The sequence below is a fragment of the Olea europaea genome, unplaced genomic scaffold, assembly GCF_002742605.1.
Source record: "Olea europaea var. sylvestris unplaced genomic scaffold, O_europaea_v1 scaffold724, whole genome shotgun sequence".
Taxonomy (NCBI): Eukaryota; Viridiplantae; Streptophyta; class Magnoliopsida; order Lamiales; family Oleaceae; genus Olea; species Olea europaea.
Window position 1 is genome coordinate 7,272 of NW_019265645.1, and position 14,175 is coordinate 21,446.

At 34.5% G+C, this 14,175-nt stretch overlaps 1 protein-coding gene across 2 annotated transcripts; it reads right to left on the reverse strand.

Annotated features, from left to right (window-relative positions):
- Window positions 1-1,387: 1,387 nt before the first annotated feature.
- LOC111390916 lies at window positions 1,388-8,547 on the reverse strand. Of its 2 annotated transcripts, none has more exons than XM_023016038.1 (10): window positions 8,354-8,547; window positions 6,984-7,188; window positions 6,719-6,888; window positions 6,482-6,627; window positions 4,627-4,689; window positions 4,449-4,541; window positions 4,014-4,175; window positions 3,411-3,502; window positions 2,860-3,032; window positions 1,388-2,002 (listed from the first exon to the last, which is right to left on the reverse strand). In XM_023016038.1, exons 1-10 carry the CDS (start codon window positions 8,394-8,396, stop codon window positions 1,686-1,688), a joined length of 1,464 nt encoding a protein of 487 aa, XP_022871806.1. In that variant the 5' UTR covers window positions 8,397-8,547; the 3' UTR covers window positions 1,388-1,685. The 2 variants fall into 2 exon arrangements, with proteins under 2 accessions (XP_022871806.1, XP_022871805.1); XM_023016037.1 differs by having other exon boundaries at window positions 8,350-8,547.
- Window positions 8,548-14,175: the final 5,628 nt, after the last annotated feature.

The window sequence follows — 14,175 nt, forward strand, 5'->3', positions numbered from 1 at the left end:
CGACGAGAGGAGCAGTAGGTAGCTAGAATCTAGAGTTTAGGGTGGGGAAGAAGCCATCAAACTCCGGCGAGAGAAGCAGTAAGTGACCGGAATCTAGAAGGTGGGGTGTGGAAAAAGTCGTCGACCTAATTTTTCGATAAGAGAGTGATCATTTGATTTTTGGAGAAGAAAGAGACTATGTATGTTAGAAATGAATCAGGGTTTGGGGTGTAAAATAAGTGTTCGGGGGTGATAGCGTGGGTGGGTGTAATTAATTTGTTTTAATTAATTTAAAAATTAGTATCTACCACCTCATTATTGAAATTTAATCTTTTACTCGCTTTTGAAATAATGCTGAAAAGAAGGGTTCTGGGTAATTTTCCGTTACTTTATCTTCACCTGAAATCACGGAAGAGGTATTGAAATTTCAAGATTCTAATCTATCTCTTGAAATTATTTCCTATAACCATACTACCATTTCATATAGTCGATTTAAAGTATGCTGTGGTGGTGTTATGAATTTTGCACACAGTTACATATTTGGGCGTAAATTGCTTTCGAAAATTTATATAATAATGATTAAATGGATAGATGCGGGGGTTGAGGGGGGCAGATTGCTGTAACTAGGGTTTGATTTAAGGAAGAAAATGAATGAAATTGTAGTGAAAAATGGATAGATATGCAGAGAATTGCGTGGTCGTGGCGGCGGCGGCGGAGTTGGGTGGGTGAGGTGGTGCCTGTCCGTGATGGTGGGTGCCGACATAATAGGAATTTTTTTTTTTTCTTTTTTATGAGTTTTGATTTAATTCTATTATTTTAGTTTTTTACATGGATGAAATGTAAAATTACCCTTTTGCCCTTAAAATTGGTCAGACCTTTAATTTTGGACAACTGAGAAAATAATAGTTTATGTCAATTTGGACTTTAGATACAATTTTTTGAAAGATTTAGGACAATGAATGCACCAAATTTAAAGGTTTGAATCAAATCTATATAAAAGTGAAAGATTTGACACCATGGCTCCAGTTTCCCTTATTTTTTGGTATGCTTTCATTTCAATTGACTAAAATACCAAAGAATTAGATGTCAACTATTTTTTTTATTTTTTTGATAAATAGCTGTACTCATTTTACCTGGCGCTGACAGTCCTATCACCATGCTACAAAACAAGAACTTCAAACTCGTATTACTAATTTTAGAAGGTGGTATATATACCATTTCAAAAACATGTTTCTCGAAATAGGAACATTTGTACTCAATTTGAGCTAAGAGTGACTAGAACTAAATAATACAACAGATTTGTATGGTGCTCATGTCAATCCAAGTTTCACCTCATTATATCGAGTCGGTTCAGAATTTCGACTAGGTATAGTAGACGTATTGAACAATATATTAAAAAGGTGAAAACTAAAGATGAAAAATTCTTGTGCTATTACTAAGCTATTTACCTTTCTTTGTCTACATAATGAGAAACACGTGCAACTCTACATCGATTGATGACTCTTCCTCGAAAATAAACATCAAAAGACTTACATGAGCTTGAATAATACTAAAGAATCTGGTGGATCTAAGTTAAAACTTTCCAATATAATAAAAAAATGAAAACCCCCCCCCCCCCCCCTCAACCCCACGCTACCCTGTACAGACAGAGAGAGGGAGACCAGTGCATCTCTGAACCATTTGATAAACCCCAATTGATGTGATCTCTACTTGTGCATACTCCAATTAAAGAAACTAAGCCCACTGCTGCTCTCTGCAGCATTTTCATTTGTTGAATCGAACCCACTTCCGCTTGAATCAGAACTATCATTCGGGAGGACTTGGATCCTATCAGAGTGCTTGATTATCCAATCAGTGAATTCGGGAGATGATGTTAACTCCGTGACTGCCTGCCGAGTAGATTCCTCTGTCAAATCCTTCCATTCTTCCTTGGAGAATTTCTTTTTGTTAGGTGTCCTGTGAAATGTTGAATAATAGTCCTGGCGATTTCTTGTAACCCTCTGATTAAATGTTGACAAGACACCTGGACCAACCAAGATCAATCACAATCTTTATGTTTGTAGATAAACCCCCTTTTTATTAAAAAAAAAAGAGACTAGTTCACGTACAAAATACTATTACTTGGACAATTACACATCCAACGTATAAACCATGACGAGCTGTGCTATATTATCTCGAGCTGACAAACTTGAATGCAAGTGTTAATTTAAAAAAAAAAAAAAAAAAAAACTCAACTCTATTTTCTAAACTCTGCAATGAATCCATCCAAGATAATTTTTCAGAGGCCGGAAGAAAGGAAAAGGCTAATTTATACTAAAACTTCAATGCATTAAAATATACATAATTTGAATAAAATTTAGATTATAACAGTTTTTCATTGCTTTATTAAATAAGGACATCATAATGTCCTTCACAATAATTTGACATTTCAAATCTGGTAGCCATTTGGCTAAGCATGAAAATGTTATTGAATATAGCTATAGTTTACTCATACGTACATATTCAAAAGGTATTGCTACTTTTAAGTAAATATACTCAGCCTCTCAATGTATGAACAGACTTCATGATTCTCAGAATGACTTGCTTCATTTAATAATACAGATTTTGGAAGTACACTTATCTCCCAAAACCTAAAAAGCTGTGGGCAGATTAACTTTGCACTCTTTAATATGTTATCTTTTCCTCATCAAAAATATTACTATAGCACGAAAATTGAATCTATTACTAAACCATATTATCCATAGTTTTCTGTTTTCTATACTTGTACATACACTACATGGATATACGCCCACCAATATACAACAAACATATCATTTCGGTGTTAATTATGAAGTAGAAAAAGAGCTTAAAAGAGGAGGAAAGGGGATACCCAACATGTACCTTTAACTGGTGAACCAGACCATGCAGATGGACTGTTGGGGCTATTCCATAGAGTTCCTCGAGTTTTCGTTGCTCCAGACCTGCTTAAGAACTCTGCGCGTTGCATAGGGTTCTTGTTAGTTCTTTCGTTACTCCAAGACCATGAGCTCCTGTTTCCAGAATATGTTAATTCCCTGCACCATTAAGAATAAATATTTTTAAAAATTAAAAACATTTACTACCAACACGATAATATTATTAACTTTCAGCAAATTACTCTTAAAAGTTGAATCTGTTCATCATCTACGTCGTTTAAAAACGAGCTTATTTTCTCCTCATTAACATCATTAACAACATGATGCAGAGACTACACCGTTTAAAAAACTGCAAGATAGTTCCGTGAAATGCCTCATAAGTTTACTAATAGGACAAGTAAAAGGCAATTTTCAGAAACCATTTGCCACATAGTTTGCTCAAGTGCCTAACAACGAGATTGCATGAAAATATAAAGGGAATAAAAATTACTTGTGTCAAGACACAAGAAGGTTATAAATAGAAACCACAGGGGCTACCTTGGGCGAAGCCATTTCATAGAAGTAATAGAGTAGTAAATTGCCAAAGAAGAGCCAAGTAGCGCCACTGCCAAAGGAGTATCAAGTGTGCTCTGGCATTGAATGTCACAGAAGTTAATTAGTCAAAAAACAAAAAAAACAAAAACAAAACAAAACAAAACAAAACAAAACAAAACAAAACAAAACAAAAACGAAAAAATTTGGCATCCTTGTAAAAGATAAAATCTGAAAGTTATAAAATCAAGAGTATCACCACATGCTAAAAGCTCACCAAGAGTTCCTAAAGAAAATGAAAAGGGACATTTTGACTATTAATGCCATCATTACAATCAAACTGACTTGGCATGAGCAAAAAGATGAATCTTATTGGAGACATGGGTTGCCATTTCATAAAGTGATATAATAAGTATTTTGTCTGCAACAATTATTCATAGGTTGATAAACAGAAAATGTGATGAACATATCCATAAAAGACTAAGAAATCAGAATGCAGATAGATTTGTGTGATTATCCAGAAAAGTTTCTTCATCCACATTGTAGTGAATATGCAAGATTATCATCCTATAAACTTATTCAAGTAATAGAAGTGCATTGAAAACCAACCTGGAAAATAAAAGTCACGCCAATTATCCGAATCCCCCATTTTACAAATTGAGCTACACCAACATCTACGGTTCCATCTTCTGAAACAACATATTTCCTTACAAGCCAATATCCAAAACCAGCTCCAGCAAGGATAATTCCAACCAGCAAAAATACAGCCACCTGTAGAGAAATATTTTGGGTATATAATCAAAGCAAAATAAAAGAAAAGAACAACAGCATATTGTGAAATAAACTAATAGAAATGAATATGGATTACAGCATTTTTTTTCTCTTTTCATAATCAGAATGTGGCGATCTTCCCCCCAACTTACATTTAAATATCATAAAGATATGGATCTATATCCAACAAAAGATAGAAAACTACCGGACACAACAGTCGCCGTTGTTAGTGCAAAAAGTAATAAATCCAAAATCAAAGGCATAAACACTTACCGGGTTGTGCATCTCTTGGCTAATCCCAAAATTGACAAGTATTGAGTTGACAAACTCTAAGAATTGATTTACTAGAAAAGATCCTGCACCAAGCTGGAAAACAATTCAAACTAAGCTAGGCGAATAATAGATTATATCGACCGACAATCTGAGAAAGAGAGCGCAAATGAATACTAACCACTGAACCATATATCATGAGATAGAAAGCATTTTTCCTGCCAGTTGGCAACAATTTCATCCCCTGCACAATAATTCAAAAGCAAAGCCATGGCGAGTTTAATGGCATGGTAAAACAACCAAAGGGCACAACATTGACTACTTAAGAAAGAAGAGCAATTCCAGAGCTCCCAACAACGAGACCTGCATAATGAATGGATGGAGATATACACTTGCAAAAGTGCAACTGTAAAGATAAGAACTGCGACCATCTAGAAAGTGACACAAACAATTTAACACTTGTTTACCTTTTGGCTCATAAAGAAAATACTTAAAAAAATACTAAAACTCAATATTCTAGAGGCAAACAGGCAACATAGATAGTGTAAATATTAACTATGACAAGTGCAACATCCACACTTGATGTGGCAGAGTTGGGAAAACCTGCTTAACGTAAGCTAGTAAATATAAAGCGATAAAGATGGCATTAAGATTTCCAAAATGGTCAACCACTTAGTGACTAAGATTATAGACTTTCTAAAGTCCAGTAATGCATTTTATGTAAATTTATAATGCTCATAAATGGAACAAAGGGTACAATATTATGCATGCTTGCATGGAGTTGTCCAATGTTTTGATCATTTTCTACATACAGTAAAGAATTAAATTGAGAAAACAATAAATAAAAGAATTGTAATCAAACAGGTTTTCATACGTCATATTCCGTTTTCCGAAAGGTGATTATGCATGCATGAACGGAGTTGTCCAATGTTTTGACTATTCTATATATGAAGTAAAGAATTAAATTGAGAGAACAATAAATATGAGAATTGTAATTAAAAAGGTATTCATATGTCATTCTTCCATTTTCCGAAAGGTGCTCCACGTTTACCCAATTTTCTGGCAGGTCCAACACATTTTCAGCAATTCCAAACAAACTTGCAATATCCTATATCCATGTCAAATCTAGAAGTGTGCATAAAAAATCAGAAAAATATAGAGCAATACGTTGTAGAGTACTTAAGTATCACGAATAAGATTTCACATCTCACCATACAGGAAAAGAACTGAAGACAAAGATATGTTAAAATGAAAAAAAGATTAAAGGTGAGTTGTTTACAGGCATTCTCTTAGTCTCAAAGAGACTACAAAATTACAGATAAATATTATAATTCTTTCCCACAATAACTTACTTGGACTCTCTTATGCTGTAGCCCAAGAAAAAAATCAACAATAGCTTTTCCACCTAAGATTAGTTATAACGCTTTCTATGAAGATGTAAGGTATGATAGGCCAAGAAGGCCACCTACATCATCTGACACCCAAATCAAAAGATCAGCATTCTACCCTCCTCGTCTCTTAAGCCACCTTTATATTTTTCTGGGGACTTCCTGTTGGCTTCGAAATTCAACTTCTGCATTTACCTTTGTTTTCCTCTATAATTAAGAATCGACTAAGAAGCCCATACCCAATTCATCAAACCCACGAAGGGAAAGACCAATTTTCTTCCAGTCTAAGTCATATAAATCAGACAGATATCTTTCCGATCAGTGGCTCCTCCTATTTCTTCTTGTTTGGGAAACTTAAGGCAATCGATTATTAAGTAACAAGATGCTACGGCTCATAGTCATTTACAGTTTCACTATAACCTCATGCTCAAAAATTTGTAGGAGCCTTATATTCCATAACATATGAGACTTCTTTCATAGTACACTATGAATGCCACTTATGGATTAGTGAAGACATAGATCAACACCAAATACAGATTAGGGGAAAAAAGAGATTTGAAAAGAAATTCAAGAGAAGGAAGAAAGAAGTATCATCATTGAAATGGAAACCCGAGTAACAGCAAATGAAATCAAAATAAATCAAGGTACCTGGAAGAGAAGGATAACGACGACAAGGCAAACTCCAATAGCCATTGAACTGCTGTAATAAAAAGGAACCCAGCTACTAACAATTGGTGCAAGCACCAATAGTACAAAACCAAAAGCAAGACAAAGCAGACGCCATCTCTGAAACTCTGCAACAGTGAGAGAGAGGGATGGAGATGTCAAAATAGATGACCCAATAGGATTGCACAAAACTCAAGCATAAGCAGATATGAGTATGACCTTCTGCAACAGCGACAGTAACAGAAACAGGCTCGGAAGCAGAAAAGCCACCGACAAACATCACATCAATGTAATTGTCCTCATATGGTGAAATGACAGAGTTCAACACGTCATTCTGCATGCTTTTCCAGCTATCATTCTCGCAATGACACAGCCCAAGTGAAGAATTCCTGCAAAATGCTTCATGTTGACATACAATTGTCTGCTGACAGAAAATTTCAACATGTGAAATGTTCAAGGAAAATCTTTTTTTGTTTTAGCTTACTTGTGGAAACAAATCTGAAATTTCTTATGAAGTCTTCTCGGAATTGGGACCAAGGTGACCCGGCGTGCACTTGAATAACTCCCAAGTTTTAGTCTTGATAGACCAGACACTTGGATTCGTTCGCATAGTCTAACATCCTTATAGCGTGGAGACTCTATAAGAGGGACTAAAGTCACATTTACCACTTGATTTTCTACGTCAACACCTGTGAAATATTGAAGACAGAAACGTTAGGTATTACTGGTGGATATTACACAGCAAAAACCAAATTTCCAATTATTCCAAATACTCTTTTATCGAAACTGGTAAAGAATATGCAGTAATAACCATGCAAGTGCAGCCATGCTATGTACCATTCAGCTAATGAATGTATCTTCTATGCAACACTAGAAAACAAAATGTGTACATAGAGACTCCTTCCTCCTCGTCTCATTTTATGTATCAAAGTGCATTTCTTTTTGTTTGATCAACTAATTCAGCATTCAAATTAATATCTCATATTAGTTCTTTAAAGCTTTACGGCTTAGAAAATTCAATCAGACGGTGATGAAATTTTTTATAAAAGGAACAATAAAATCCACTTGGAAAGTGTCAATGGGAATAAAGTTCAATAAACATTGAAGTTCCAAAAGGTGCATTACTCAAACTTTTACTGAGTTTTAATCTCACGTGTTAGTACTATAGAGTTAATTCCTTGATATCCAACAACCAATCAACAACAAAATTCACAAGAAAGCAACAAATATTTTGAATTAACATAAACAAAAACCACCGACGATGCTTCATATTAACGGCTAATTCTCTAAGCAAATGTTATTACATGAATAAATATATTTCTATACATGCACATTAATAATCAGTTAAAATGATGCTTCATATTAACGTCTAATTCTCTAAGCAAATGCTATTACATGAATAAATATATTTCTATACATGCACATCAATACTGAAAATTAATCTATCGGAATAAAACCGAAACATAGGGAAAATAATTACAGATAAAACGCTCAATAAAAATTCTACCAAAACAACGAAAACGGCCATGGTTTTTTAGGAACTTTGGAAGTTACCTACGAGTGCAGTCGCGCGAGTGGTGGAGAGCAACGCCAAAAGGTACAACGCATATAATTCGAATTAACCATATGGTAAAACCAGCGAAAATGATTACTATTAACGGCTTATTCACAACGCAGATATTATTATATGAATAAATATCTCGCTAAACACACACATAATACTCGAAATAAACCTTTTTCGCCAATTTTGTTCTTCTAGAATAAGACCTGAATCTTAGGGCAAACACTCAGTCAACATTCTCCAGGGAAAAACAAAACAGACACAATTAATAAGAACTTTTGGGAGTTACCTACGAGTGCAGTAACGTGAGTAGCGGAGAGAAACGCCAGAAAACATAGTGCAGTAGCAGTGGTACTCATGGATGACTCCATAACTACTACTTCGTTCCTTCGAGAGGAGAGCGAAAAGAAACCGCACCCTTCACCTCTCTGCGTATTTATTGGGATTTAAGGGGGTCGAAGATCCCAATTGGGGATCTGGTCATGGCTTTCGTAACGGGAAGAAAAGCGGCATCTTCCCCACATGGGCCATATCTTATGGCCCACTTGCAATAAATTAGTCTGTTATTTGGGAAAGGGGAAAAATTCATATTTAAGGTATATTTTTTACACCATTTCAAAAGTGAGGTTAAAAGTTTGAAAATTCAGGTTTGTATTTCATTAATTAAAATTATTTATTAAATAAATATATTAAAGTCATAGCTAAACAATTAATGGTCACAAATTTCTCAGATTTATTTACCAGTCACATATCTTCAAATTAATTGGTCACGGATTATTTCGAGTTGGCAAATCGAAAATTTTATAAGTCACAGTTCGTCAAATTTTAAGGTCACGGACCAAATCATTAAGGTCACAGATTATTGTTTTAGTCACAAATCGTCAAATTTTAAGGTCACAGACCAAATCGTTGAGGTCACTGTTCACGAAATATTCCTTTTCGATTTTAAAACTCACCGCAAGTGTACGGTTCGTTAACAAGTATTAAAATGGATTATGAGTCCAAGTATCATTCCCACGAGGATTGAATTAGCTCTAATTAGACTAATGTGACATTAACCGAATCTAATTGAATGAAAATTTGGTTTAAATGTGAAAAGCCCTAATTCTGGAAGAAATCCCCAATTTGAAACCCTAATTGCAAAGAAAAACCTAATTTCGAAATTGGAAACCCTAATTTCGAAATTTCACTAATCGAATTAAATAAACACGCAATTAAAATGTAAATATGCAATTTTATCACAAATATATTCAAATGAATCGAAATGAAATCATTAAGAACTTGAATCCCCAATTAACTATTAAAAACCCTAATTTCACAAATTCAACGAATCGATGAAACAAAATGTCAATTCAATGTTCCTAAATTATCCAATACACTCTCTCGATATATATTGAATCTACTCTTACACACCCCAGCCTATATTTCTATGGATGATGCAATGTACAAGAATGCATGACTTTTTATGAACATCTTCATGAATTGCATAAAGCATAGAGGTAAGTTTCCATCCCCTATCGGACCCTATGTCAATTTATATTCTATCGAATTTATTCCCCTTCTTTCGAATGCAAAGAACAAATCATCTACAATCACATAACAATTGGCCAAATAATTATGGAAGCATTCAAATCATATAAATCAAACATTTGTCCAACGAAACTATTGTTGAATTAATGAAATAATGGAAATTTAAATCATCAAAAGGTTCATCAAATTCCTAATGAACAAAAACCCTAGCCTATCATATTTTGAAGAGAATTACAGAAATTCAATAAAGGAGAAGACATCACCCTATTATAATTGTAGCTTGAAATCTTCAATTTTGATGAAATCCTCATTCTTCTTGCATAAATTCTTGGATCTTGATATTCTTGTGTGCCTCTTTTCTCCCAAAAACGTCTACCCCCGTTCTGGACGTGTTTTAGGGTATATATAGCGTGTCCAATTTAGGTAAGAAAGGAGTTGGAGTCGAAAAAGGAAACTGTAGAAAACCTCCCGAAATTTCTTCTATGCGACCGCATAGAAGAAACCTATGCGATCGCATAGGTCATTTGAGCTGCCCAATTTTTTTCCCTGTATCCATCTATGCGACCGCATAGATGGTTACACTATGCGGTCGCATAGATATAACCAACTATGTGGTTTTTACATTTTGGTCCCTGAACTTCCTTGTTGTTTCTCTTGACTTCTTTCTTCGATTTCTTCATCTTTTCAACAAATTTTATCTTCCAATTGATGATTGACACCATCAATTCTCATGTCCCTCATTCGGCACATCTTTTGAGTATTTGCGCTTTAGTCCTCCAACTTTCAATTGTCTTCATTTCAGTCTCTCTTCAATACTTTCTTCTTCCATTTGTTTTGCTTTGTCATTAAGCTCATACTTGGCATGTTTTCACTCTCGTTTTGCATTTAACTCAACTTCTCAATATTTGCACCTTTGGTCCTTGAACTATCAAATTGTTGCGTTTTGGTCCTTCTTCAGTTTTTTTCTCCTGAATTCCACATTTCCATTGAATTACCTACAATGCATGAATTTAACTGGATTAAGTCACAATTCAACCATTTTACCCATGTTTAAGTCATGTTTATGAACCAATTAAGTGTGTAAAAACACACTTATCAGTCACAGATTATTGTTTTAGTCACAGGTGTCAAATTTTAAAGTCACAGACCAAATTTTATGGTCACCCCCACCACCAGTTCCATCTAGCACCAATCTTGATCACAAAACACCACCACCCAATCGCCACTTGCACCACACCCAACCCGATCCAATTTTCCACCGCAACACTTGGTCACAAATACTATCTATCACCACCATACAAACACGAACACTGCCTACTAAATTCCACCATTTCTTTCGGTTACCACCACCATGACTACCACACATATCACTGCTGCCACCCCCACAACCGCCTGTTCAAACACCATCCACCACCTCCACCTGCAACTCTAATAGCCACCGCATCACCACAACCACTGCCTGCTAAAATCCACCATTTCTTCCAACGCTACAACACCCATAGAATCCATCCAACCACAATCAGAAAACCACAACGTATAAAATCCTTAAAACCACCGCACCAACTGGAAAAACAGATGCAAAAAAGGAAGGCGGAAAGAGGGAGAGATGACTAGCTTCGTGATGGGCTACCCCCACACCAACTCTAATCAACCGTACATTGCTGCTTACGATGGTAAGGTGCTGGGGCATCACCCACGGCGGTCGATTCTTCGCCTGTTGCCGACACACACGAGCTTCTTGAAGAATCACCGGAGCTTCTCTCAGAACGATGCTTGTCGCGGCGCCGACACTCGTCGCAGCGTCGAGCGTCCTACACCCGACACTAGTCACAACACTAGCATTTGCCCCAATCAGATTTAGCAGAGCCAGTCTCGGTAGAGAGAATGGGGATAGAGTAGAGAGAGAATGGAGTGAATTAGGGTTTGGAATTGAATTAATTGATTGATAAAATATCCAATTAATACCTGATTTTTAATTAAATAAACTTCCCACCTGTATTTTAAATTGAAACTTTAAATACCTGGTTTTATGTAATTTCCTCTTGGGAAAAATTCATAAATGGGACGAATTGTTTGCACCAATTCATAAATGAGATAAGTGTTTAAATATTCAAAATTCAGGTATCTATATAATTAATTAAAAATATTTATTAATTAAATATAAGGAAGTCACAGTTATTCGATTAATTGCCACAGATTCATAATTACATGTCACAGATCTATTTTTTTTATCACATATAGTCAAATTAATTTGTCACAAATTATTTGGAGGTCACAAATCAAAAATTTTGTAGGTCACAAATCATTTCGAGGTCACCAGATTATTTCGAAGTCAAATTAATTGGTCATAGGTTGTCAAATTTTAGGATTACACTTAAACAATTGGTCACATATAACTAAATGGTTAGTCACATACGCCAATTTCTTGATCATAAACAATCAAAACACTTGTGACCACCACTAGCCACATCGCCAACAATGTTAAAATCAGATTTTTAGTAGATTTTGATAAAAGCTTGTGAAATGTATGGTTAAATAGTTGTGGATCCCACAAAATATATATTTAAAATTAGTTGTTGACTTTGACTTAAATTAAAATTAAAAATTTAATTTGTACCAAACGGAGGCTAACATTGGAGTCAATGATTTGGTGAGTCTTTTTGTCCCTGGTTATTTAATTAATTTATTCTATTTCTTTTCCGAAGGCATCTACAACTCATTTTTGAGTAAAGCTACACGTATAGAATAATACTCAAAAAGTGCTATAGAAATTCGAAATGGAGGACACGTATCGGGTGAAAGGAAAAGCCAAGGACAATTGGTTGGAGAAAATTATTAGAAAATTCATTAAATTACTTATATTTTTATCTTAATTTTCGGGTACAATACCAGATATCAAATGAGATCAAAATAATACATTCTTAATATCATTTTGAAGTACTGACGGCCTATTATTACACGTCGTTAACGATGGGCGAAACGGCCAATTGTAGCAAACATCACGACGCATCAACCTAGATATTTTCAAACTAATATTTCGATAATAAGTTAACTTTAAAAAATTTTCGATGATTCTACACTAGTCGAATTCATAAATTTTCTATATCTCAAAACTCATTACGAGAATTATATCATAGACACATTGAATGATCTAAAAGAATAACGAAAATAGTTAAACATATATCAAACGTGTGTGTTAAAAAACGTGTATAACTCGTCTTTTTTTTAAGCGTAAAGCTACACATACAGAACAATTTTCACAGAAGTGCTATAAAAATTCAAAATGGAGGGTACATGTAGAGTGAAAGAAAAAGCTAAGGACGGTTGGTTGGAGAAAATTATTAGAAAATTCATTAAATTACTTATATTTTTGTTTTAATTTTCGGGCTCAATACGGGATATCAAACGAGGTCGAAATATTATATTCTTAATATTATTTTGAAGTACTCACGGCCTAGTATTTCATAACGTTAACGGTGCACGAAACGGCCAATCGTAGCAAATGTTACAGCGCATCAAAATTGACCTTTCCAAACTAGTATTTCGATAACAGGCTAACTTTAAAATTTTTTCAATGATTCTATGCTAGTCGAATCCATAAATTTTCTATATTCTCTTGAAACTCATTTCGAGAACTATATCATAGATATATTGAATGATCTAAATAAATAACGAAAATAGTTAAACGTACATCAAACGTGTGTGTTGAAAAACGCGTATAACTAGTCTTTTTTTAAAGAGTAAAGTTACAGGTATAGAACAATTCTCACAAAAGTGCTACAGAAATTCAAAGTGGAGGGCACGTGTCGGGTGAAAGGAAAAGCCAAGGAGGGTTGGTTGGAGAAAATTATTAAAAATTGATTAAATTACTTATATTTTTGTCTTAATTTTCGGGCTCTTTACAGGATATCAAACGAGGTCGAAATATTACATTCTTAATATAATTTTAAAGTATTCACAACCTAATATTTCACATCGTTAACGGTGCGCGAAAAGATCAATTGTAACAAATGTTACGGCTCGTCAAAGTAGGCATTTTCAAACTAGTATTTCGAAAATTTTGATAACAAATTAACTTTAAAAATTCTTCGACAATTCTACGCTAGCTGAATCCACAAATTTTTTTATATTTCTCAAAACTCATTTCAAGAACTATATCATAGACACATCAAATGATCTAAATAAATAACAAAAATAGTTAAAAGTACATCAAACGTGTGTTTTAAAAAATGTGTATAATTTGTCTTTTTTTAAGAGTAAAGCTACATGTACAAAACAATTTTCACCGAAGTATTACAAAAATTCAAAATGGAGGGCACGTGTTGGGTGAAAGGAAAAGTCAAGGACGGTTGGTTGGAGAAAATTATTAGAAAATTCATTAAATTACTTATGCTTTTATCTTAAATTTCGGGGTCACTACAAGATATCAAACGAAGTCAAAATATTACGTTCTTAATATCATTTTGAAGTACTTACGGTCTAATATTTCACGTCATTAACGCTGCGCGAAACGATCAATCGTAGCAAATGGTATGGCTCGTCAAAGTAGGCCTTTTTAAACTAGTATTTCGATAACAGGCAAAGT